The sequence below is a fragment of the Xyrauchen texanus genome, chromosome 7 (assembly GCF_025860055.1).
Source record: "Xyrauchen texanus isolate HMW12.3.18 chromosome 7, RBS_HiC_50CHRs, whole genome shotgun sequence".
Taxonomy (NCBI): domain Eukaryota; kingdom Metazoa; phylum Chordata; class Actinopteri; order Cypriniformes; family Catostomidae; genus Xyrauchen; species Xyrauchen texanus.
The window spans coordinates 3,991,170-4,017,626 of NC_068282.1; the positions used below are offsets into that span (position 1 = coordinate 3,991,170).

The window sequence follows — 26,457 nt, forward strand, 5'->3', positions numbered from 1 at the left end:
AAGGAATTAAAATGATTCACGTGCACGCATACATGCCCAGATAACACTGTCCCCAGTTGATCCATAACACCGGCCAATCTCAGCGGTACATCACCATAAACATCTCTCATTCAGAAGTTTCAAATGTTTTTGTGTTGTGAATGTAAGAGCTGCTTTTAACTCATGAAGGACACGTGAAAAGCAAAAGCAACCGAGACAGTGTTTATGACTAATGTTTACCTTGTAGTCTGGCGGTGTGAATGAAGTCTGTGCATCATAATCTTGTGTGTTATTTATTGACCAACATTAGTGTAGACACATAAATATATACTGTAAATTGACATAATAGTGCTTTTATTATTATTGTTATAATGTGTTACAATCATGACATACCATTGGGTGTTATGAGCTTATATACACGAATGTACATATGAACATTGTCCAAAAGAGCGATGGATTACATCGATGCTCGTTTGCTCTTCCTTGCATTCAACCTGTATTCAACAACCTGAATATTGAGACCAGAATTTTACCACGTGAATAATAAATACTTGAATTTCAGGTGAATGCACACAAAATATTTTCAAATATTTAAAAATAACAGCGAAAATTTTCGATAACATTAAATTGCTCCCAGTCTTTTATCAAGATCATGAATTCTGAGGCTTTTTCAACTTCAAGTTCTGGTGATATAAAAATGACACCATACATGAAGAATTCAGAGTACAGAAGGCAAACTTCTAAAAATGAGTGAATTCTTCAGTCTATTCATTATTATTTCAGGACAAGGACAGTGTGTACATTTATACTGCATGTTTGATACACGTTTACATTAGAAAATGTTTATACATTGGTTTTATAAATATTTGAATAATTGATTAAAGTTTGGTCTGTTTGTGCATTTTGACAATTTTTTGTCCATTTTGCACGTCATCATCATGTAAAAGATATTATCTTCGTTGACAGAAATGTTGTCATTTTTGTAAAGATTTTAATGAATTTAAATTTTATTGTAAAAAAAAGAATGAATATATATATATTGACAATTTAAAGGACATTTTTGTCGAAAGACTAAAACTGACTAAAACAAAAAATGAACTCGCCAGTTGATAAACAAGTGAAACTGTAGGCCTAATAACTCTGTTAACTTAAAACTAGGGCTGTCAATCGATTACAATTTATATCTATATATTAAATATGAATATATAAATATTCAGATAATTAAAATGCATTCCTTTAGCAGAAGAGTTAATCATTGATAAGACAAAAAGCGCCTTTAGAATACAATGTATTGTTTACTACCATATTATTGATCATAAGTCAATCATTGGCACACAGTTCACAGCAATCCATTACACAAGTGAATTTGTCAATAAGTTGGAGATTTATTATGAGGGCTTGTTTAAGGACCCGTCAGTTTACACCTGCGTCAGACGTCTCGGTTGTGTTGCGTCATAAACTTAAAATGTTAGGTCACTGTGTCAAGATAAATATAGTTTAATACTCAATCTTTAAACATATCTTGAGATCCCTTAGTTTGCATTTGCACTCCTTCGAGTGTTTTGATCGCAAGAATGTAATGCATGTTTGTGTTGTTCTGCCTACTGAAGTGTTTCTTCACTGTATAAACTGTGTTGCTCATACAGCTGAAATTTCACTTACTGCCCTCTGGAGTAAACAGGTGGTACTACATGCTTGCATTTCTCAGGAATCTTCCTTATTATGGTGCGATTAAATGCGTTAATTTTTTTCACTGTCCTTTTCTGCATATTGCTGCCCACTTCTGAATATCGCAGCACCGTTTTGTGGCCCGTTCTGCCTAACCCGACAGCTCATTTTAGCCTATCGTGACCGGCCGGTTCTCCCGATCGGCCCCAAAGTGCGTCGGCCCACCGGAAAAATGCCTGGTATGCCAGATTACCAATCCATCCCTGGTCCCAAACTGTATGAGTGTTACTGAACTGAACAGCGTCCTCAGCCAGAACATGAGACAGCCGGCACTTCTTTCCTGTGTTTACGGACATGACATCATGACTCAAAGAGGACCGAGATAAGCCAGCGATTTCACGCCAAATCCGACCCGACAGCTCAAAATATTTTTTTTTTTATAGTGAATCGATGTATGGTGAGGACATTGTTTTGATCACTGATAGTTTATTTACTTAATCAATAATGGCAATTTGTTCATTTACAATTAAAAAATCTTAAAAAATGCAGCTTTAAAATGGAAGAACATTTCCTGTGTGAACTGCCCCTAAACAGACATTTAAAATAAAAAGAAAATGCATTTAAATTTAATATTAAATCAAAATTGACACTATATAGTATGTCAACTTTATATGACACTATAGATATGTTACTGGTCGTATTGTGACCAATTTATCTGTGAATGTTACTCTACAGAAAAAAAATGAAAACTTTCATTAAAGTGTTATTACTTGCTCCGCCTCCGAAACGATGTTCCCTTTTCGGATGACATCACCAAGTTCTCTTGTTTTTAAAGCCACTCCCCTCCAAATGTGTGTCATATAAAACACATTTTCACTATCCAATCAATTCTCAACTGATAAAACGAAGCCCCGCCCTACATTTATTGTCATTGAAAATTCTGTTTTGCTCAGAAATCTGTCATATTTCATTATTAAAATGGGTTGAGAATGGAATTTCATGTAGACTTTAAGGTTCAATACAAATCATTTATGGAACAAAACCTCGCAAAAACTATATCTGTTGTTTTAAACAATGATAAGCACATAAACATCTGCCGTCACCCTCCATAATGACCATGTCAACTCAACCTGACCAAAGGCATCTTATAAATGATGTTTACTTGCACCACAAGACGCTTAAGACACAATAACTGTTGATGTGATTCAGATCATTGCAGTGGGTGCATGCATAATTCACTTTTATTCCCTTCTGTCACGAATACAGATCCATTTCTGCAACAATAGTTCTGTGAATTCTTTGCGGAGGAATATTTCAGTCAAACCAGTATAATCACATGCTTTTTGATCCAACCCCATCTAACCACTTTTGTACATAAAAATGTATTGAGGGAAATGCGCTCACAATAACTTTTGGACAACAAAGTGCTTTAGAGAGCATTTTCCTTTAGCGATTGTTTTTTAGAGAGATTTGATTCATTTACACAATTAAAGATGGTGCGTTATCTTTGCAGATCTGAACACAAATTATATAAATGAAACATTAATAAAAATGCACACACATTTTTGCATGCATACACCCAGAGAAATATAATATATTGCTCAGAGGTTGCTCTTTCAGAGCTCAGGAGACTTACAGGGATGTGTGCTCACCCAGAAATAAAAATTCTCCCATCATTTACTCACCCTCATGCCATCCCAAATGAATATGACTTTTTTTCTTCAGCAGAACATGTTTGAAGAAAAGAAGGAAAAATATCATAGCTCAGAAGGTCCTTAAAATGCAAGTGGATGGTGATCCGATGTGTGAAGCTACAAAAAGAACAGACCGTCAGTTTAAACGTCATCCATATGACTCCACTTGTTAAATTAATCTCTTCTAAAGCAAAGTGATCAATATTTAAGTACTTTTACTTTTTTCTCTCGGATGAGACATCCAGGAATATCTCAGAATCACACCCTTGTGAGAACACATATAGATACAAACACAGATCTAAACCAAATCCAACAGAGCTTCTGTACAGTGTACCTCCTACTCAGTTGTAAACAGCGACGCTCTTCCGGGAGTATCGCACATGCATCTGTTCTCGCGTGAACGTTCCAATGTGATTACATCACTTGCGTGTACTCCTACTGACTGGAAGTGATGATTTATAGTTAAAAAGTACTTAAATATGAGCCTGGGTTGCTCAGTGGTAAACGACGCCGACTACCACCCCTGGAGTCGTGAGTTCAAAGCCAGGGTGTGCTGAGTGACTCAAGCCAGGTCTCCTAAGCAACCAAATTGGCCAGGTTGCTAGGGAGGGTAGTGTCACATGGGGTAACCTCCTCGTGGTCGCTATAATGTGGTTCGGTCTCGGTGGGGCACGTGGTGAGTTGTGTGTAGATGCCGCGGTGGATGGCATGGGCCTCCACAAGTGCTGTCTCCGTGGTAACACGCTCATTGAGCCACGTGATAAGATGCGCGGGTTGACGGTCTCAGACGCGGAGGCAACTAAGATTCGTCCTCACCCGTCCGGTTTGAGGCGAGTCACTACGCCACCACGAGAACTTAGTGCAAATTGGGAATTGGGGATAAATGAGGCAATAGTTGACCTAAAAGAACTAGTGTTTTTTTAGATGTAAAAAGCCTGAGTTCACTGTATGGAGTGAACCGTAAAATATGCAGGCATCGAAATTACATCCTGGAAAGTTTGAAAAATGGTCACTGTATTTTTTACAATAAATTTCTAATGAGAAGTCCATAATGAAATCTCTCGTTTAATTGCAAACTTTGGTATCTTGTCTAATCTGAACACAGTTTGAGATATTGTTCAGATCTCTTTTGAAACTCTTGAGAAGACCAATGTTAGATTATTGAGATGTGTTTCTTATGAAAACAATCTGAGACGTTAAGCAGAAGTCTCCATTTGCTCTCCCGTTAATCTTGAGTTTGAGATTTGAAATGTGATATTTAGATGATGTTTCTTTCACACGTATTTGAAGAGCCTTTTTAACAGTTAAACATGGAGATATAGCACTTATTTACCCATTTACTAGTGTATCTTAAAATATTATATTAAAAAAGCCAAGCAAATGATGCCACAGAAGGATCCTAATAATAGAGATAATTCACTAACACCCACATTAAACTCCCACAGCAGTGAAAATCTACTGCAATGCATCACCACTGGGTGTATCTAGTAATACATTTGCTTTCAGATTATTTCTGTGGTTTGCCTTGTTTTAGGGTGTTTTTACACTTGGATTCTCTTTTCATATCGATCATATAGATTCATACAGATTTTCATATCGCCAACAAAAAATGCGATTGATCATTAATTTATCCATTGACAGCCTTGGGCAGCATCCATTCATTGAAAACAATAGTAAAATATTAGTCTTCGCCATTCCAATGCGGACCGGTTATACCCGCAAGTCTTCATTTGCACAGAACACTAAAGAAATATTTGTGAGTTTGTTTTGTGAGGAATTTAAATAGTTTTCATTATTAATTTACTCTTCATATAAACTTTATGACCATATTATGACCTTATTCACGCTAGCGCCATCTTTGATTTTTAATTGGAACAACAACGAGGCTGTGAGGGATAGACTATTTTCCGGAAAGGATTGACAGATTTATAGCTCTTTCTGGATTCTGTGGGTGGTGGTGGATGGCCGTTCTTAGTTGGTGGAGAGATTTATCTGGATAATATAACATATTTATATATTTAACTTCAAATAATAATAAAATAACATTTTAGTTAATTTTAATATTGGTAAATTTTACATTTACATTGTTGTTTTTGATAAAAGCAAAAATTAAAAAATATACAGTATATTATATTTATATTATATTATGTAATACAGTGGTAAAATATTTCTGTCTTATTTTCTTCACCTTCATACATTATTTTAATGCTGTTTGATTTATCCCAAGAGCCCTTATTTCTCATTAAGCAAAACCTTTGAGATTTAATTTCTTAATATTATACATTTACATTTATGCAGACGCTTTTATCCAAAGTGACTTACAGTGCACTTATTACAGGGACAATCCCCCCGGAGCAACCTGTGCTCAAGGACACAATGGTGGTGGCTGTGGGGATTGAACCAGCGACCTTCTGATTAACAGCCCTGTGCTTTAGCCACTACGCCAACACCACTCCATTATCTCTCCACAGAAAGAAAGTGTGTCTCGGCCTCTGTGCCACTGCTTTAGCCATTACACGATCATCTAAAGTGAAGCTGGAATGCTTTGCATTCACTATCAAAGTATATATATATATTTGTTTGTTTATATTTTGCACTTGAGAAGTGCTTCACGTGCTCTTCCGGACAGAAGCTGCTCTGTTTGACGTCAGCGGTGCGGCTCAGTGACGCTCAAGAGTTCAACTGAATGACACATAAACGTGTCCTTGATGCCATTTAAAATGTGATTGAAGTTTAAAGTGCACAATAATCGTGGTTATCTTAAATAACCACAGTTAGATCAAATAGCCATGATCAGACGATTATTTAATAATCACGACAGGCCTATTTAAAAGCTTGTTCCAGTGCGATCAAACTGTGTGGTAGCTCAACTGATAGAGCGTTGCTCTTGCAATGGAAAGTACAGGGGCATGAGTCCTGAAGAGCTTGCGAGTCGACATGTGAGTCGAACGTGTCATAGAAGCACCACAAAATGCTGCAATTGCGTTTTTCATATCAAATTAGCTATTTATGGCACTATTGGTTAGGTTAAGGTTTATGGTTTAGGGTAGGAAGGTATGTTTTGTTGATTTAAAACAGTTGATCTTTAGCGCCACACAATAGACATTCCACTTACGAACTGCTGCAATAAGTGTAGGGGACCGCATAATATCCATCCATCCATCCATCCATCTTCAACCGCTTATCCGAAGTCGGGTCGCGGGGGCAGCTGCTCCAGCAGGGGGCCCCAAACTTCCCTATCCCGAGCCACATTAACCAGCTCTGACTGGGCGACCCCGAGGCGTTCCCAGGCCAGTGTGGAGATGTAATCTCTCCACCTAGTCCTGGGTCTTCCCCGAGGCCTCCTCCCAGCTGGGCGTGCCTGAAACACCTCCCTAGGGAGGCGGCCAGGGGCATCCTTACCAGATGCCCAAACCACCTCAACTGACTCCTTTCAACGCAAAGGAGCAGCGGCTCTACTCCGAGCTCCTCACGGATGACTGAGCTCCTCACCCTATCTCTAAGGGAGAAGCCCGCCACCCTTCTGAGGAAGCCCATTTCGGCCGCTTGTACTCGCGACCTAGTTCTTTCGGTCATGACCCAACCTTCATGACCATAGGTGAGGGTAGGAACAAAAATTGACCGGTAGATCAAGAGCTTTGCCTTTCGGCTCAGCTCTCTTTTCGTGACAACGGTGCGATAGAGCGAGTGCAATACCGCCCCCGCTGCCCCGATTCTCCAGCCAACCTCCCGCTCCATTGTCCCCTCACTCGTGAACAAGACCCCGAGGTACTTGAACTCCTTCACTTGGGGCAAAACCTCATTCCCTACCAGGAGTACGCACTCCATCGGTTTCCTGCTGAGAACCATAATATCATTTTACAAAAATCTTACGACAGTCAATTTTTATTAGATCAGGCTACGAATATCATAGTGATCTCTTTTGACATTTGACCACCAACAGCACCTAACAACCGCATAGCAACACCCTGGTAAACACCCAAAACTCTCTAGCATTGCGAGAATCAACACTCACATTTTCTGAAGAAAATGTGAGAATGTAGTTTGCATTGTGATTTCAAAACCTTATGAAACTCTGCAGGGAAAGAATCATGAAAGACAAACAATCCTGCAAGACATTATTTCTGATTACTAACATACATGATCAGCGGCACACAGCCAATCATTAGCTCTCGTTCAAGCCCTGCATTGTAATCTGCAGCCATTTTCCATCCGCAGTGGCATTCAAGTCACACACACACACGCTAATATACTGACACACCATGTTTCGCTGGGTCACACAGAGTCAGGCTGATGGGGGTTGCTATGGCAACACATCCCAACCCATGCACAGCATGCTCACAGACATGTTGAAGCAGCATTCAAATATGAAAGACAAAGGGAGAAAGAGGTGAAATTATGAGTGGAAACCACCAACACCACCTGAAGTCGAAGATATTTCTTCAAAAACAACTAGTTCTTAACCCTTTCTAGTAAATACAATTATCTACAAAACTCTAGCATTCTGGAGTATGGCATGGGCATGCACCATTCACATTTTCCTCAGAAAATTTTAAGATTGAGTTATTTATCCAATCCCATTCTCCAAACTGTTTCCAAAGTCGATTTTGGGTGGGCTGTTATTGTTGCGAGCATTATAAAGCATTAGCTCACTCTTATAATCAATCAGCCTAAGATCTCGTGGTATTTAAAGGCCACATCCACACTAATACGTTTTTGTTTGAAAATGCTTCTAACAAAAATCGGAGCTTTTCGAAAAGGCTTTCTCAAGTGGATAAATTTGAAAATGCAGTGTGGATGGGGAAGATGGTGGTATCCGAAAACGAAGATGTATTTGTTGCCATGTGACGCAGCCATGTGACCCATTTAACCCAAAACAATCAATATGGTGGCCCATGTTGTAGCGTTGTTATTGTGCCTGTTATTCACTTTGAGAGCATTGTTAAAGATAAATGTTACTTTGTACAACCTTCACAATGTATTCCTTCAGAGGCGATGCAAAGTTTACTCGGAATTGCTGTCAGGCGACGGAATATGAGGACAATTGCGTTTCAGCCTATACATGGAACGGCGATTTTTCGCATGTGTTGTAAGGGGGTTTAAGTGTTTTCATGTAGACAGGCAACTTTTGGAAAATGCTTGAAAACGGCAGTGTGGACGGAGAGCGTTTCGAAAACGTAAACACAGTTTTCAGATGTATCCGGAATAATGTGGACGTAGCCTAAAGCAGTGACCATAATTGACAGTGTAACTGAGCCACATGTTTTGGAATCGGAATTCTGTTGTGCTGGTTTCTGATTGTGCAGATGTCATCTCATTCAAATGGTCCTGCTTTAGGGTGAAACATGAGACCTTACTATTAGTGCCACAGGCGTATAAGGCAGAGAGACCATGAAATTGCACTTAGACACCAGAAGATGAGATAATGCAAACAGAAAAACCGTCAGTCATTGTAGTTAAAGTGGCCTTCAAAATCATTTTTGGATCATTGTTTGGCAGTACAGTAGTAATATACATTGTTAGCCAAAGCACATTTCCCCCACAAATTTTATTTACCATAATGCAGCACGTTTTACTTTTTACTTTGCATTATTTATTTATATGTTATATTTTATTTATATTATTTAATTATGCTTTATTTATGTCATACTTAATAATTATTTATCTCATTATTTATGTATTTTATTTGTTATTATTTATTTGACCTCCATTTACTGTTTTACATTTTTTATTTAAATTAGTTCACTATAAATTTAAAGGCAATACGATAAATACCACCCTTTTGAAATAATATAGTATTGTTTGTTTTTTCGCATTAAACTAATAGAAGTGAGATTTGTTTTAATAGGAATGAGAATGGGTAGAGAAAATGTTAATAATGGTAATAAAATAAATATATCAAATAATATCTAAATATATATATATATATATATATATATATATATATATATATATATATATATATAATCACTTTGCAAAATCTCATTGGTCCTAAAAATAGGGTTTAAATATTACCCTGACATGCTCCGGCTTCGTGAGATTTGTCCTTAAGCTGCCTGTACTAGCAATGTCAAGCAAATGATTCATTGTGATAATAACAAACACAGTACTACTAAACAAGGCAGGCTAATCTCTTTTTAATATGCCAATTTCTTTCAGGATGGGCCTGGATGGGACCGGCACAGTCACTATCCAATAATACTCTCAGGGGACCACAGCAATAAACCATGAGCACATAGCAATGAAAGCTACCACGTGCTAGCCTCAGGCTAGACACAATCAATATCATTATTTGTCTACTGTTGGACGTAGCTTTATGCCTTGTCAGAGTACTGAACCCAAACTGAGCGAAACACAAACATCAGAAGTATGCTCCAAAAACATTAGCTAAAATGACTTTTGCAAAGCTAATATGCAGCTTTGGGAATAACTAGCTTCTTAGCTTAGCGCTTACCATGTAAACACCATGTTGTATGAGTAATCCTTTATCACCATCGTCTATTAAGTACCATGGAATTACCACCTGATGCAATTATTTTATCATGATACTGCCACAGTACTTATTATGAGGCTTCCATGCACAAATAAAAAAAATAAAACAAAAAAAGCCAAAGCTCAAGAACATGGAATCGATCGTGGGAGACTGAAGCATCTGGGAGCACAACATCACCTTTTCCCTCCTTTTTCCTCACCAGATAATCTTCATGGTTACCACACTGTAGACGCTGACATGCACTATGGAAACTGTTACCTTTGATGAATAAAATAATAAAATGCAATGCTAATCTGACGGCTGACATTCTCAAAATGGTGAGCATTTGAAAGTGTTAGCCCAGGTTGCTAGGCTAATGTCATTGGATAAAGTCTGAGGGTGTGTTATTATTCTCACCGATTAAATTATAGCCGAAAGTGTTTGTTTGTGAATGTTCATTTCTTCTATGATAAGGAAGAGAAGACAAAAAATACACATCATCACAATAATTAAATTATTTTACTTTAAACATACTGTTGAAAAAACAAAATAACACTGAGCACATGTACATCTTACACAGATTTTGAGGTCATATATACACTTTAAACTGTTTTCTAGTGATATAATAATATACTGAATTTTTAAATATAGCAAACCAAAATAATTAACAAACCGTAGAAGCACAATTTTATATTTTGAAATTTGCAACATTGTTTTCTGTCAATGTGATCATAAAAGACCGTCATCATTAATGATTGTCAAACATTAAAATCTCTCTGCCGCTTTGTTTCGACACTATTTGCAGGGTTTCGAACAAGGTCAATAGCCACGTTTCGACTATCGGGCCAAATGAGGGCGTGCTAGTGCATGTCAGGGCCAGTTGCGTTCCCACTGTCACTTCCGGGGCTTCATCATGGGCTTGTGCATTGTGGGCACTCTGGGCCTTCTCAGGGCCAACAGCCAATGGCCAAAATTCCATCTTTGACATTGACCCAGCTTTACTCCCCATTGGCCCACCAATTACCCTTGTGCCAAACAAGGCCAATAGGGGAGTAAAGCTGGTTCAGTGTCAAAGGTGGAATTTTGCCAAACTTGCCAGTTTATGTATCCAGTGCACAACGGTACAGGTTCAGGAAAAACATTTTAATTGTGGGCACAGTACAAATCCATTAAAATGCACAATGGACAAAGCAGTGCCCAAAGAAAGAACTTTTCATGGTTCGAGATCATGGATGTGTGCTAGGACATTGTCCAGCTGTTGTGGAGAGACCATTCGGGACACCATGGCAGTTACAGTCGGTGAGATGTCAATGCTAACTTATCATACTAGCTAGCTAATATTTACAAACGATATAAACTCGATATTCTAGATAACTAGATAACATGATACCTCAGCTTAAGTTTCCCTCTTGTTTGTGAAACAGGCAGGGTGAGTGACGTTGGCACCAGGGCGGCGTGTTAAGGGTGAGTTTTAGGGCTATTGGCCCGATGGTGAACGCAGAACGATTTTGATCTTGTGGCTCAAGGTCCGAGGCTATTGGCCCCGGCAGGCCAGTTGATAGCCTGGCTCACACTGGCCCGATATTGGAAAAGCAACTTTTGAAGTGCTTAAAGTGGAACCGAATGATGCTTGTTTGAACTGCCACCATTCCTAAAGAGACTGTAGCACTTTAGCACTTGTTATCCAAAGGAATGTAAAATCAATGTACATTGAACACATTATTTAAAAAAAAGTCACCTGATCAGCCTGAATGTTGCCAACAATTATTTTAAGGTTTATTTGTTTGTGATCTGTTCTTTCTGGTATATAGAATGTTATATAAGAAACCAATTATTTGAACTTTGAGTATTCATATTGTGGATAAGAGGACTTTATTCTAATGAGAAATCATAATTTACATGAACACAGTTTTCTGTCATACTTTGACATTTCAGTGTTGCTATATCGAATCAAGATAATATTGAATCATGAATCCCATATCGTACATGGAACCAAATTGTGAGGTACCCCTATTGGCCCACCCCTACTCTTTTCTTATATTGGGGTAAGGTCATAAACGGTTTAAAAATTAAACCTGTTGGCACACGTTGATTTTTGCCCATTACCCTGATTTCATGTTGCATGTAAACACCTTTAGCAACATTCTTACCAGCTTATCCAATGTATACACGTGTTGTGTGCATGTCTGTTTACGTTTTGGCATCTTCTCGTCTCACATTGTAGTTTCAGTATAGTCTGTGAGAAAGAGGGCTGGGTTTGATCACCCCACCATCATGCGGCACTCTCTAAATCTCTCTGCATGAGCTTCCTAGATAATGCTCTATTCCCGCCCGGGAGAACTGGCCTGGATTTCATCATCCGAAAGTGGGTTTGGGTGTGTGTGACTGAGCCATAAGCTTTGTGATAATTTCATTTTCTATGGGTCAATAAAAACGAGATAGCAACCAGAAAGCAAGACAACTCAGGGTTGTAAACAAGCGGCCAACCTCATAAATGAGCCAGACAAGAAATGATGGGCGAGAATCTTAAATTAGACACCTGCTGTCAAACTCACTGCTGCTGTGTGCTTATAGAGGCCCAAGACAAACACAAGGTAACTTCTTTGGCATTTAAATTATGGTGACAAATACAGTAGGGCATCAGAGTTATCTGAATAATCTGAGACCTGGCAGATGGCTCGACCTTGCAAAAGGACACAAAATGTGACTGGGCGTATTGAAATGCATAAAGTTCACCATTATTAACAGAAAAAAGTTTTCAGCAATGGCAGCTGGTGCTTTTCTAAAGAGGGGAAGCACAGATGTTGGTTGTCAATGGCAAGTGTAGGCCTACTTTGATGTTCTATCTTTTTTTGTTGTTGGTAGTGGTGTTGCTGCGTTATGACTAAAACTTGGGCCCAGAAAAAGGAAGTTTCTGGTTCAAGCACTGAAAGTAGTGAGCCATGAGCTGTCACCATTGTGCCCTTGTGCAAGGCACTTAACTCAAAGTTATTTCAGAGCTATTGTCCCTATTGCTTTGGGTAAAAGCATCTGCTAAATTGCCACTTGCATACTTGCTATGTCTGCAGTATTGCTTTTACAAATAGCCTAGCTACTATCAATCAAACTAGTAGCACTAAACAAAACAAACTATCCATGATGAAAAGACAAACATAGCTGATCGGCAACATACAGTAGGTTGTACATTGGATACTTGTCAGTAGCACTAGACTTCTTAACCATCTTAACCAACAAGACCATTGTTGATAGCTTCACCAGTTTAGCTGGTTAACAAAATGTCTGCTTTGGTCCACCAGTTAGACCAGTACCAAACAATAACCAGAAGCAATGCACCAATGTGTCAGCCAATCATCGGTATTGGCAGATAAAAGCAATTATCTGCTCTATCGGACACTGGCCAATTGTTTAAAAACATGGATGATTATTATATGATAGAAAAATGGGTCAGGACAATAGAGCTCATCAGTCTGGTTACTGAAGTAATTTGTCTATAGATTTTTAACAATAATTTATAAACCTATAAAGACAGACCTACCGTGTGCTCTGAGGTTGTTAATCGATAGTATATGCTTCTGTACTACACTACCCATGATCCTGAAGAGAAAATATCTACTAATCAGAGAAATGTGGCTAACAAAGTGCGCCAAAAGAGCTCTGCAATGACCGCCCGCCTCCATAACGCAATGTGAATGACGCAAACGAGTCAGTCCCTTTTTACAATCAAACCATTATACATTTACATATATTTGATTATTTTGCAGAAGAATTCAAATAAAAAGTTTCTATACTTATAGTTTTATATTTGTACTTGCGTTTAATTCGATAATGTCATTCACAATGGTTCAAAGCATTCATAATGTAGGTTCATTCCCTCATTGAAGATGTTAGGAACACAGTCTTGTACCTTTGTGAGATGTTCAAATACTTTTTTCAAAGTATCTCAAATCAAAGTTTGTAATGTTGGTTGGGTTGGTTCAAGGCTTAGAACTCTTTTATGAAGGATTTTCAACCAACTCCAAAGGGAAAATTCATATAGACTAAAGCCGAATAAACAGTGTTTGCTGTACTATTTAGGCTAAATGCACCAATTGTAACAGGTAATATGTAATGTTTTTGGTACATAGATAAGCTATTGATGGAATACACCAGCGTTTGCCTCTTTCTCAGTTTGCTGTGTATGCCAGAACCAGAGGGCATTCTTTCATCATTCACATCATCTCTGCAGGCCTCTCTAGTAATGTGACTAATTAGCATGTCCTATCTTTAATGCACTGCTCACTGCAACCTTTTTAATCTAGTGTACTTACACTGCAGATTAATAGTCATACTGCTATACCTCGTCCTCATTCTTGACATTATACCATTTTTTATTTTTCTCATTACACTAAGGGATTAGTAAGGAATAGTTCACAGAAAAATGATAATTCTCTCCTAATTGACTCACCCCTATGCCATTTCAAACTCGTATGACTTTCTTTCTTCAATGGAACACAAACGAAGATATTTTCAAAGATGTATAATGTGTTTATATTTATACAATTCAAGTCAATGGCGTCCAAAACGTTGCATGCACAAGTGCAATCGGGTTAAACTTTTGGTCCATTTCTCATCCAAAACCTATCATATGTTTTCAGGACACATAGATTAAACCACTTGAATCATATGGATTAGCTTTATGCTGCATTTATGTTCTTTTCAGAGCTTGAATTAATTGGACCCTATGGACTTGCATTGTATGGATATAAACAAATCATATCTCCATCAAAAATCCATCATATCTCCTTCATTTGGGTTCCGCAGAAGAAAGAAAGTCATACGAGTTTGAGATGGCATAAAGGTGAGTAAATGACTTAAACCAGCCTAATATGGATTTCTGGTCTTAGCTGGTTTAAAATGGTCAAGCTGGTTTCATATCCTGGCTAAGCTTGTCTTTAGCTGATTTCCAAGCTGTCAAGTGCCCAAAATCCCTTCTAGAACAACAAACATACCAGCCTGACGATGCTGGGAGACTAGCTAAGACCAGCAAACATCTTAGGAATGTTTAAGCAGTGTGTTGTTATCTTTTCTACAACACTGCATGAGTGCGTCCAGATTTGACCAGTCAACAAGTAATTAACAAACAAACCACTGTTTGGGTTATCCAGACACTCACCCATTAGCCAAATTGTCATCATCATCGTCGTCATTCAGACTCTTGCTTAGTAAATCAGAATCACTAAGGTATCCGGACTTGAGGTCGCTCTCACCAGCGTCCAACCCTTCGATGAACTCGCTGCGTGACGTGTGGCTGAGATGGCTAGAACAGCGAGCGGGCATTGTGTGAGAGGTGTACTGGGATGATGCCTTGGTGCCCACCAAATAGCTGTTGCCAGTTGAGGAAGGGGCGTCGCCAGCTTGCAGACGGGGACTGGCTTGCCCATGCCTCCAGGAGAGCGGTGAGGAACGGTTGGAGAGGCTGGAGACACTGCGAGCGTTGGTTTCATCACTGTCATAGCATACACTGCTGTCCAGACAGCTGTAGACAAAGAGAGAGAGAGGGTCACTGACACTTTCATGAAGACTTTTCTTTTAGACTTTGCTGGTTAGTACTGGTTTGGACTAGCATAGCTATATATTTAAACACCAGCATCCAAAACACAACATCCCAGAGGAAAATTGTATTGGTCATTGGTGGCTTAGGAGACTTAACAGAGTTCTCCATAATGTTTTATTTAGTATGAACAATACATTTTGGCTCAGATTGGCCCAGATTAGTGGTTCGTAACAGCTCGCCTGGACGAACTTTTAGGAACAATTCTTACATGCTTCAAAACACCTTATTGCTGCCACGTCTACGTCATCGGTAGGTGTGACCTGAAGCTCCGCCTCCTACTGTGTTTACATTTTACAGTGAGTGATCAAAGTGAACACATCGCTGTGCAAGGCCATGTCATGTGATTTTTTTGTTTTGTTTAATTAGTCAGGAATCAAATCTACTCAAATACTCTCAAGTTCCCATTCTCTCATGTGCCATCTGCAGTGAAAGCCATTCACACATCTGCCCAAAGTAAGACATGCCTCTCTTATCATCATTCTTTTGTCTGTATTTTGCCCAATATCACTCTTTATACACCTCTCTTTGTAGTAGTATCAGTGTCATCATAAATTACAATATCAGAGTGTAATCGGTGCATATTATGGACATGTATAGCATGTTAGCGCATTAGCATCATGAATTAAAAAATGTCTTCTGCATTTATTACTTTAAATCATCATTAAGTGGTTAAAACAACTTCTTTTACTGACCTCATGTGAATTCTACTCATAGAATGAGGCATAAAGTCATTGATAACACATTTTAATATCACATTAGTTCAGATTTTACATGTAGCGGCCTCATATTTAAATGTGCTTCTAAACGCCTCCCACAGCGCTGTGACCGGTGTCTGAATGATTGCAAATAGTATACCATTGCTCGGCAGATTAGGACTTCTTTTATCCCCTGAGCGAAGATCATCGAATATTTAACTATCTGAACAACCAGTCAGTAAAGGTACAGCCTGATTTAAGTGTCAGGAGCCCAGGTGTCAGGAGAAACAATGTCCGAGAGTATTTTAGAACAGCGTTACGTCTACATCTGTGGAAAAACATTTATGAATCTTTATTGGAACCGAAAGTGATGAAAATCATAATGGCATGTTTTTTTGTTTTTTAGTGGGCAGTGGGTTCCCAACCATACTGTCTGAAATATTAATATTACTAATTTGTAGGGCTGTCGATTTAACGCGTTAATTTATTTATTAAAAATACAGTTTAAAAAAAATGTACGCAATTAATCGCAATGACCAAGGACCGTAATAAGGAAGATTCCTGAGAAATGTAAACTTGTAGTTCCACCTGTTTACTCCAGAGGGCAGTAAGTGTAACTTCAGCTGTATGAGCAATGCGCAGTTTATACAGAGAACAAAACAACCCTTCAGCAGACAGAACAACACAAACATGTGTTACGTTCTTGCGTTCAAAACACTTGATGAGTGCAAATTCGAACTAAGGGATCTCAAGAACTATATTTAACTTGACACAGTGACCTAAAAATCTTATGTTTATGACGCAACACACCCGAGACGTCTGACGCAGGTGTAAATCGACAGGTCCTTAAACAAGCCCTCACAATAAATCTCAAACTGATTGACAAATTCACTTGTGAAATGGATTGCTGTGAACTGTGTGCCAATGATTGACTTATGATCAGTAATATGGTAGTAAACAATACATTGTATTCTAAAGCCGCTTTTTGTCTTATCAATGATTAACTCTTCTGCTACAAGAATGTAATGCATTTTAATTATATGAATATTTTTTATTTTATATATATATATATATATATATATATATATATATATATATATATATATAATTTCTTAATATTTAAAGATAACTAATTATATCTTGTAGAAAGATAATTATTTCATCATTATATATTGAATTATTGTTATATGAGGGGCTTAATCGGGACACCATGTAATTAATTCGATTCAAAATTTTAATCGATTGACAGCCCTACTAATTTGTGATTTTTCTTTCCTAAGGGATATGATGGTGACTAAGCATGCTGGTGGTTTAAACAAGGATGCTGGATCTGACCAGGCCCTCAGGAACTCATACTAAAGAAGCATATGTTAGGCAATCTGCATATATGGTAGAACACTTCTGTTGAGGGTGGAGACTGCATAACCAGATGCACCGGAACAAATGAATAATGCAAGAGTTTCCTTCAGCACGTCAGCATCAGGCAGCTAATTTTACCCATTTCTCTCAGGATCATTTATTAGATGCCTTCAGACCCTGAAACAACAGAAAACGTGCTTGTGGTTGTGTAACATGATCCAAAATATTTGGGCTGCATGCACCCGAGGCATAACGTGTACACAAATACAGTGGCAGTGGGTTACTCGGTAAGTGTTATTCCGTTGCCAGAGGACAATTTGGCTTGTGTTATTCTGGTCATAATAGGTCACTTGGTCAATTCCACTAGGGATCTTTGATGTATTTAACTGTGAGTAGGTCATTTTCTCTGTTGTCAATGGGTCATTTGGTTAGTCCTACAATTGTGTCAATTGGCAAATTGAACGTTTCACAATGCTAGTACTGTTAGTTACTTGGTTGATGTAGCTCTGTTGCAAGATTGTTCCCCTAGGAAAAATGAAAACAGTCAATTGTTGACTATATATGTGCGCTATAAATATGAATGTGGATAGAGTAGCTCAGATCATTTGGTCTTGGAACAATTTGATGAGAAATGTTTGAGTTCACATTGAGTTTTCATTGCAGATTGTGGTATCTCGGCGAATCTGTGCACAGTTAGAGACATTTTGAGATCTCTTCTGAAAAATTACTTGTGTCTTTTTCTCAGGAGAAACATTTGAGAAGCAAAAGATGTGAGCAGAAGTCTCCATTTGCTCTCCACTTAATCTCACGTCTGTGTAGGAAAAGCATTTGAGATATTAAGATATTGAGAAATCTTTTCTATGGGTTATTTGCATGTGTCTGTTTTACGTAGCACAGATCAGAGGTTTTTTTTCTATTTTCACGTGAATACATTTTCTGGACATGTGGTTTGTGCGTGACTGTGTCTGTCAAACAGCATTACTGGCACATTATGCAGCTGGCAATACTAGCAGAGTACCCTGTTTGAAAATAAAGGGCCACATGGCAGCTTCAAGTCAGAATAAATGTTTTATTTTGCTCTGCTGTCACAGAAGAACTAAAAATAACACACATGTAGCCTTATTTCACTGCATTGAACCTTTCAACTGACATCAAAGCCACTCCCAAACCTCATGACCTGCTTTTCCATTCTCTGTCTTTCAGTGCCACATCACATCCTACTTAAAGCCAGAGCAAAGTTCTCAGTCACTCCATATTGTGCAGTTTTTATCATGACAAAAATCAGACAAGGACTGTTAGGACAAAAGCAGACTAGACCAAGACAATGCTTGTGTGTTGTGGGTGGTTACTAGGCCAGTGCTACGCAATTGTGAAGGTTTTCTGAGGCCATTCAAACAAATGAATTTTTACATTCTTCTACACTGTTTTTAATTGATTTTCTATGTACATATGCGCTAGACGGACATCTTTGACTGGTGTGGTGTCTTGTGAAAGACCACCTCATTTTAGAAGACGTATCAAGTTAAAAAAAACTTTAACTTTTAAGAAACGCGTCTCGAAACACGTCAATAATCATTGTTTTATGTAAACATGCGCTAGACAGACATCTTTGGCTGGTGTGCCGTCATGCGTCAGACCGTGTTGGCACACATTATTTAAATGCTGTGTCAAGTTAATGAACTTGAACTTTTATAAAACACGTCTCGAGACACTTGCATTCTGTTCCATTGCGTATAGATTTTTATTTCCCCCCAAAAAAACGTTCGGTCTGAACAGCCCTTTATGTACAATGGCAAGAAAAGTATGTGAACCCTTTGGAATTAGCAGGTTTTCTGCATTAATTGGACATCTCATCTTCATCAAAGTCACAAGTATAGAACACAATGTGCTTAAGCTAACAACACGAAAACAATTATAAACTATCACGTCTTTAGTGAACACATCCTATTACACAATCAGAGTACTTTGGAAAAAGTAAGTGAACCCTTGGATGTAAAAATTGTTCGATCCTTCGTTGGCAGCAATAACCTCAACCAAGTGTTTCCGGTAGCTGCGGATTAGACCTGCATAACGTTCATATCAGCTCAGCCATATTCCTAGGATTTCTGGTGTAAATGGCTCTTAGCCATTGATGTCAAGTGTTTAATGGTGTTTGTTTGGCTGCCAGGTGTTTGAATGACCGATGTGGCAAGTTCTCGAAAAAATGTGGAGAGTGCCTAGTTATTGAAGAAATAATCAATTTTGTACTGTTTATCGAGTGGTGGTGGCGTAGTGGGCTAAATAACATAACTGTTAATCAGAAGGTCACTGGTTTGATCCCCATTGCCACCACCATTGTGTCCTTGAGCAAGGCACTTAACTCCAGGATGCTCCAAGGGGGATTGTCCCTGTAATAAGTGCACTGTAAATCGCTTTGGATAAAAGCGTCTGCCAAATGCATAAATGTAAATGTACTATTTACAACTTTGTTTACATGAATTGTTTTTGTGAAACAAATGTGTGTAAATATATACATCAGTTTGTGCTTTGTCCCAGTTGTACAAGTACAACTGATTGAAAAGCAACCATATGCATCAGAAAACACTCATATAATGAATTAGTTTGGCTCTTATTTTAAAAACCATAATCATATACAGTAGTGTAAGGTCCTAACTCACCTCTGGCTGAGCTGGGTTCCTCTCAGGCTGGACATGGTTTCCTCCAGATTCTGTCTGAGATCCAGAACATTTTGAACTGTACGTTTCCTCTGAGACTCTGGATCTGCAAACAAAAAACACACAAAACACTCCTGTTACTTAAACGTACCATTGTAATACCTTTCAGATCCAGTACCATAATATGGTAAATTACTATGAGTACCATGGTATTACTATCAGACATCATCTGTACCACTGAAACCTCTGCCATAGTAACGCAAAACCATAGAACACACTTTTGTATATTTCTTATAAATGTGAATGCTAAGAATGTCATGACATTAAGATTAAGATTCAACTTTATTGTCATTGTGCAGAGTACAGGGCCAATGAAATGCAGTTGTTTTCACATATCCCAACTAAGCTGGGGTCAGGGCACAGAGTCAGCCATGAAACAGTGCCCCTGGAGCAGATAGGGTCAAGGGCCTGGCTCAAGGGCCCAACAGTGGTATCTTGGTGGTGCTGGGGCTTGAACCCTTGACCTTTCGGTCAGTAACCCAGAGCCTTAACCGCTGAGCCACCACTGGCCCGGACATGGCCATAACTTTAAAATCCTTACAAAATCTGAATCATACAGAAAAATGCTGTAAGTTTCGCTACCAAAAATGGTTAAAGCTGATGTGTTTACTTTTATCGATGTTGAAATACTTCCTTCTATTCTGGCTTAAACCATTCCTGGACTGATTTCACTAAAAAGCGTAACAATGCGTCCCTATGGCTTTTTCAATGTTGCACCGTTTGTGTGAGCAGTCCCTCCAACTTGACAAATCAACATTGCAATTCTGTTTGGTAAAACACTTCAGCTTTAAGTCATTAAGTTGAAGGCCTTCTCAGAACTGGATGTGTTGTTATCAGCCTTACAGCTAGAACCCTGATTAGTGAAATATGTCAATCGAAATGCAACTGAATCCAAATCAACTGGTGCATTTACACTTTAATAACAAAACCTAAAGCAGCTGAACCAACTGAAGCAAATAAGAGGTTAAAATGTCTAGACTAAATCAATCACAGGGCTTCACTGAGAGCTAATAGTCTCTTCAACATGGACCTCAGAGACAGCATTAAATGAGCCAAATGCAAAAATGAGATTACCAGACCAACACAGCATTACATCACTCCATCGCTCCATTAAGAAACTGAGGAGAACAAATAATAAACGTTGTGTTCTGTCAAACGACACTAATATTTCCAGCTCTACTAGTTGTAAACAGCCAAACTCTCTCTTGATTGGCCCTGTCCATTGACAGATGGTCAGATGCATTGGCAAACAGGAATGGCAAGCACTAATTAAAAATTGTCTGGCTTTACGCAACCGTGCCAGTGAAAGAAATCAAACTTGCTTTTCCCGATCAAGATAAAGCACCCTAGGCGAAAGAAGCCTGCGTATCGTTAAAATGATTCAGTTTAGGAAGTTAAATAAATATAGAACATCACATCCAAATTACACCCATGATTACTTTTAACCAATTATCAATGCTCTTTTCAATTTCAAGTCTGTTAGCCCAGTAAGTATAAATTAATCTTAGGAGCTCACAGGTTTTTTAATCAGTCTGCCTAGAAACAAATGGGTCATTGGCTATTGTAGAAATGTTAAATCTGACTCAGGTATCTCATAATTCAGACTCAAACAGGAAGATTACTCTGACTCAACCGAGAGGTTGATGGCGTCCCATCCTGGATAAACTGGCTCAGACTAAAACCGAGTTCCTGTACTGTCTTTCCTGAAAAACAATATACTCACTCTATGATCTAATATGATAATCTAGTATATCCTGCTCTTTGTGCTGTAGCAAAAACTCAGACAGGCTCCAGTTTTCTCTTTGCTTCATTTATTAGTTCAAGGCCGGGAGGTCCCAACAGTCTGTGGGAGACTCAAATCATCAAAGTGTAACACAAGCTTTTATACGTTATTGGAAGATCACATCCCATTATAATTTTAGTTATTTCATTCTGATGGGTTTTTAAGCCCATTACTAGCTAAAAGATTATTGTCAGAAGCAGGTAATGTAAGGGGACATTTTCTGGTATGTCAGTTTACAAAAACAACTACAAACTAGTCCTGGTCCTACTTCTTTAATTCACAGTTATACAGTATTTTATTTTACAGACATTATTACTTAATCACAGAAAGACAGTCTGTTCTCATAAAAATGTCCTGCTCTTACATATTAAAAACTTTCCATTACATTGACAAATAGGTTTGTATGAGGAAATAAAAATAAGAAATCTTTTAATATTCTAGTTTAAAACACACTTTTTTCAGTTTGTAGATATATATAATATTTGTGTCCATGTTCATACAGTTTTGAAAGACATTTATGGCATTTTCTACAAAAAACTAAATTGATTTTAAAAATGTCATATAGTGTGTAACCATCAAGTAAAAGGTATTAAAAAACTTTTTATACACATTTTGTTTATATATATACTGTATATATATATATTTTTTTAAATATCATAATTTTTTTGAGTCAAGAATTCCAACCTTGACAAAATCTGCCTTTTCTTAAAAATGGCAAAACATTTGATATTTTCATTAAATGCCACACATAAAAAAGAAATCTTTACTTTAAGCCCCAGAAAACATTTCAAAAAGACTTGTATAAAAAGTAACTTTTTTGTGTGAATTGCTTTTTTAAATGTATTTCTGAATAAATTAATAGATCCAAACAAGAAGTGTGTCACACCATTGACCCAAAGTTGTGTTTACATGGTACTGGTTTAAAAAAAGCGAGCATTTTTGAGTATGAAATAATCACTGGATTACTCAACATTTGCCATATTAGAGACAACAACTCTTCTTTTATTTATAGTAAATTATTCAGAGTATATTTTGAGACACCTACAGTAATAGCACGTACTAAACAAGATATCCAGAACTGTATACCTGTATTCCGTTATATCTGTTAATAATCAGCACTTATTCATTTTGGACTGGCAGAAATGCTGGTCACAAATTCAATGCACATTTTCTGCTTTTTTCATTATATTGTGCACAACCAAAATCAAACAGACTGTTGCACAATTATTTAAATTATATATTTTTTAGCCGGTCTATTATTGCGGTGTAATCTCTTCCAGATAAACTTGCACGTAAAGAACACATAAACACAAAACATACTGCTGTTGGTCGCTTTACATGTCAGTCAGATGGTCTATTCCTGTTGGTAGATTTTGGCCAGAATAAGCTGCAGTTTAGACCAGACCGTTTGCATGTGCGGCAGTCAGCATGTCAACAGCATGGCCAATCAATCCCATGCTGCAGTTAGGCACGGCGCCTGCTCTGACGTTATTAACGACTGGACCGCTTTACAGAGATAGAGAGAGCTTACCGGATGACACATACTGTATCTCATGTCAATCAAGTCTATTCCCATGAGACAATTAACACGTGTTCTAGCTAATAACATCACTAGAGAGTCTTGCATGGAGCAATTAGTAAATGAGGTGACAAGATGGCAGTATTTCACTTGCTTTTATTAAACTGCATGTTCCGTGTGCCCATTGTAAACCGACCAAGCTGTGACTTTTGATAATGACAGAAAGTAGGGCTTTTTGGAACACCCTCATTTCAATTTCATTTCATCATCCTTACACTTAAGGTAAGTATTGACCTAAAATTGAGGAAAAAGTTAGCCAAACTCTGCTGCAGTGCTAGGCTCTGCGGTTGACTGTATGAGAGATTAAGTTTTAATATGTGCTCTTTCTTCAAGATGCTTTCATCTGCGAGGACAGGCTGAACCGCAGCTTCCTCTGTAGGATAATTAGGTCACAAAGGGGGTAACTGCCTCAGATGCGAGCAAGGTATCTATGATACCTGTACATACTGGTAAAGCCTGATTAATCTGTAAAACTGGATGATTAAAAGAAGTATTTTTTGTCAGTTACGCAATCTACCAACAATAAATTTGTTGGCTGACAATAGCCTTGTCCAGGGGCAGACTGGGAAGAGAAATTGGCAATGGATTTTACATATAAACCGCCCCAATTTGGAATACCCAATTCCCAATGCGCTCTAAGTCCTTGTGGTGGCGTAGTGACTCAACAGAATGCGGATGGCGGAAGACGAATCTCATGTACCTCCGTGTCTGATACCGTCAATCCGCGCATCTCATCACGTGGCTTGTCGAGCATGTTACCGTGGAGACGTAGCGCATGTGGAGGCCTACGCTATTCTCTGCGGCATCCACGTACAACTCACCACGCGCCCCACCGAGAGCGAGAACTACACATTATAGCGACCTCGAGGAGGTTACCCCATGTGACTCTACCCTCCCTAGCAGCCGGGCCAATTTGATTGCTTATGAGACCTGGCTGGAGTCACTCAGCACACCCTAGATTCGAACTCGCGACTCCAAAAAATTGTTGAGCTGGGAGGGGGTGGCTCTGTCCTTTTCTGCATATCACGGCCCCATTCGGCATATCGCGGCACATTGCGGCCCTCTTCAGCCTGTCACCGCCAGTTCGGCATAACGCGGGGTCCCGGCCAGTCTAACCCTGGCCTTGTCAATAGATAACATACATTTATTGCATGTTTTTAAATATTGTTTGGTGAAATCCGAGCAAAGTTTGTGTAAATTAGGTGTTCATTTAATTTCTGTCTTATTGCAATTATTAAAGTTTTTATCTTATTTGTCTAACAAACAAGACATCGGTTCTCACGATGACCAGTTTGCCCCTGATTGGCCCCAAAGTGCGTCGGCCCACCTGAAAAAATGCAACTGAATCCAGCGAGTCCACGCTGGAGAATGGTACGTTAACTCTATACTCTGCTTGAAAGCTTCACTTTATTTAGTTGACCAGCTACTAGAAGCTTCTAAAACAAGCAGGCCAATTTAACTGTTACACTTGTATAAAATCACCATGCAACAACATGCAGCACAATGAGCTAGTAGCTAACAGCTAGCAGTTATGTTATTGTTTCTTGTTTTGTGTCGAGTTTAAGATGATGTCATGGCAGTAGAGACATCATCACAACTATGACGATCAGCCTATAATCCCACCCACATTGAGGCGGCACTAAACTGAAGTGGAAAAGCAAGCTCAGAAAAGTAAAGCGAGTAGAGTCGAGTCGAACCGTAACGTGCAGTAGAAAAGTGCCATAGATATTAGCACTGACCATTGAAAAACCCCATATCTGTCAATCTCTAGTTCAGTTATGAATGTCAACATGATCACAGCGATCTCATGAATGTAGTGAATGGCTCCCTAATCTTCTGTCTGAATCTCTTATCTCCATAGTAACTTGCTTTTCCTTGCCATCCTCATACTTCCTCTCATTTCCAGGATGCACAAAGACCCCAAATGTAGCCTCAGCCCCTTATTTCCTTATGGTTTCAGATCACAACTCTTCCTCAATTCAATCTATTGTCAATCACAGATATTATACGCATGCATTCCCCATATATTTAGACCCTGGTCCAGCTGTACAGAACAATAGCAACTGTGAATGTACAGAGGAAACCAATGTTTCATTCCACACATGAGTTCTTATTCAGACTTGTGACCAAAAATAGTATGAAGTAATGCAGATGTAGTGCACCACATTCGGTCCTACAGAATAGCTCATAGGAAGTCTATTATGCAATGGTTTATTATGCAGAACACTTAAATGAGTAACAACTCTGTGGGTGATTATAATTACAAGAAGAAGATACTTGGAGAATAAATGCTTTAAGAGATCTTGTGATTAATGTTTCCCTGCATAAAATAAAGTTTCCTTGTAGCTCATTATATTCTACAGTAACAACATTTTGAGTCAAAATTTATGAGAACAAACGATGTGATTTGGTCACATTTTCCTAATGGGATTATTTTACTTTTTGTATTTCAATAGTGTTTGGTTGACAAAGAGAAACTCATTAGAAACGATTCAAAATGATCCTAAAGGGAATTCAATTAGATCCCACTTAATAAACTGAAATTCTTGCAGGAAGTTTTGTTTCCTACTGCCTACTTTTTTGGATATCGTGTAATCTTTATCAGAACTTGTTTTACAGTGAAATCATGTATTTCTACTAATAAAGAGCTTAATCCTGGTCATTAGTTTACCATCATTAGCCTTTTAACTCATTGAGTTAACCTACCATTGAATTATATTGTCTTAACCGCACTGACTTATGCAATGCAATTATGGTAGGTAGAGGGAGGAAACGTCTAAAATTGGATTCCAGAAAAACATTGCCAGAAATCCAGGTCATGTAATTGGACATTTAAACAGTTGAAGTCTCTACACAATAAGAGGTCATCCATTTGATAAATGATGCACAAATACAGGGCATGTAGTCTTTAGAGAATTGTT

General features: G+C 38.3%; 1 protein-coding gene across 1 annotated transcript in view; it reads right to left on the reverse strand.

Annotated features, from left to right (window-relative positions):
* The window catches only part of LOC127646654 (neuron navigator 1-like), a 93,976-nt gene that overhangs the window by 64,494 nt on the left and 3,025 nt on the right, over positions 1-26,457 (reverse strand). Inside the window, exons 2-3 of the mRNA XM_052130447.1 lie at positions 20,118-20,220; positions 14,966-15,328 (exon numbers count right to left, since the gene is read on the reverse strand). Coding sequence (XP_051986407.1) covers positions 14,966-15,328; positions 20,118-20,220 — 466 coding nt within the window. The remainder of the gene's footprint in view (positions 1-14,965; positions 15,329-20,117; positions 20,221-26,457) is intronic.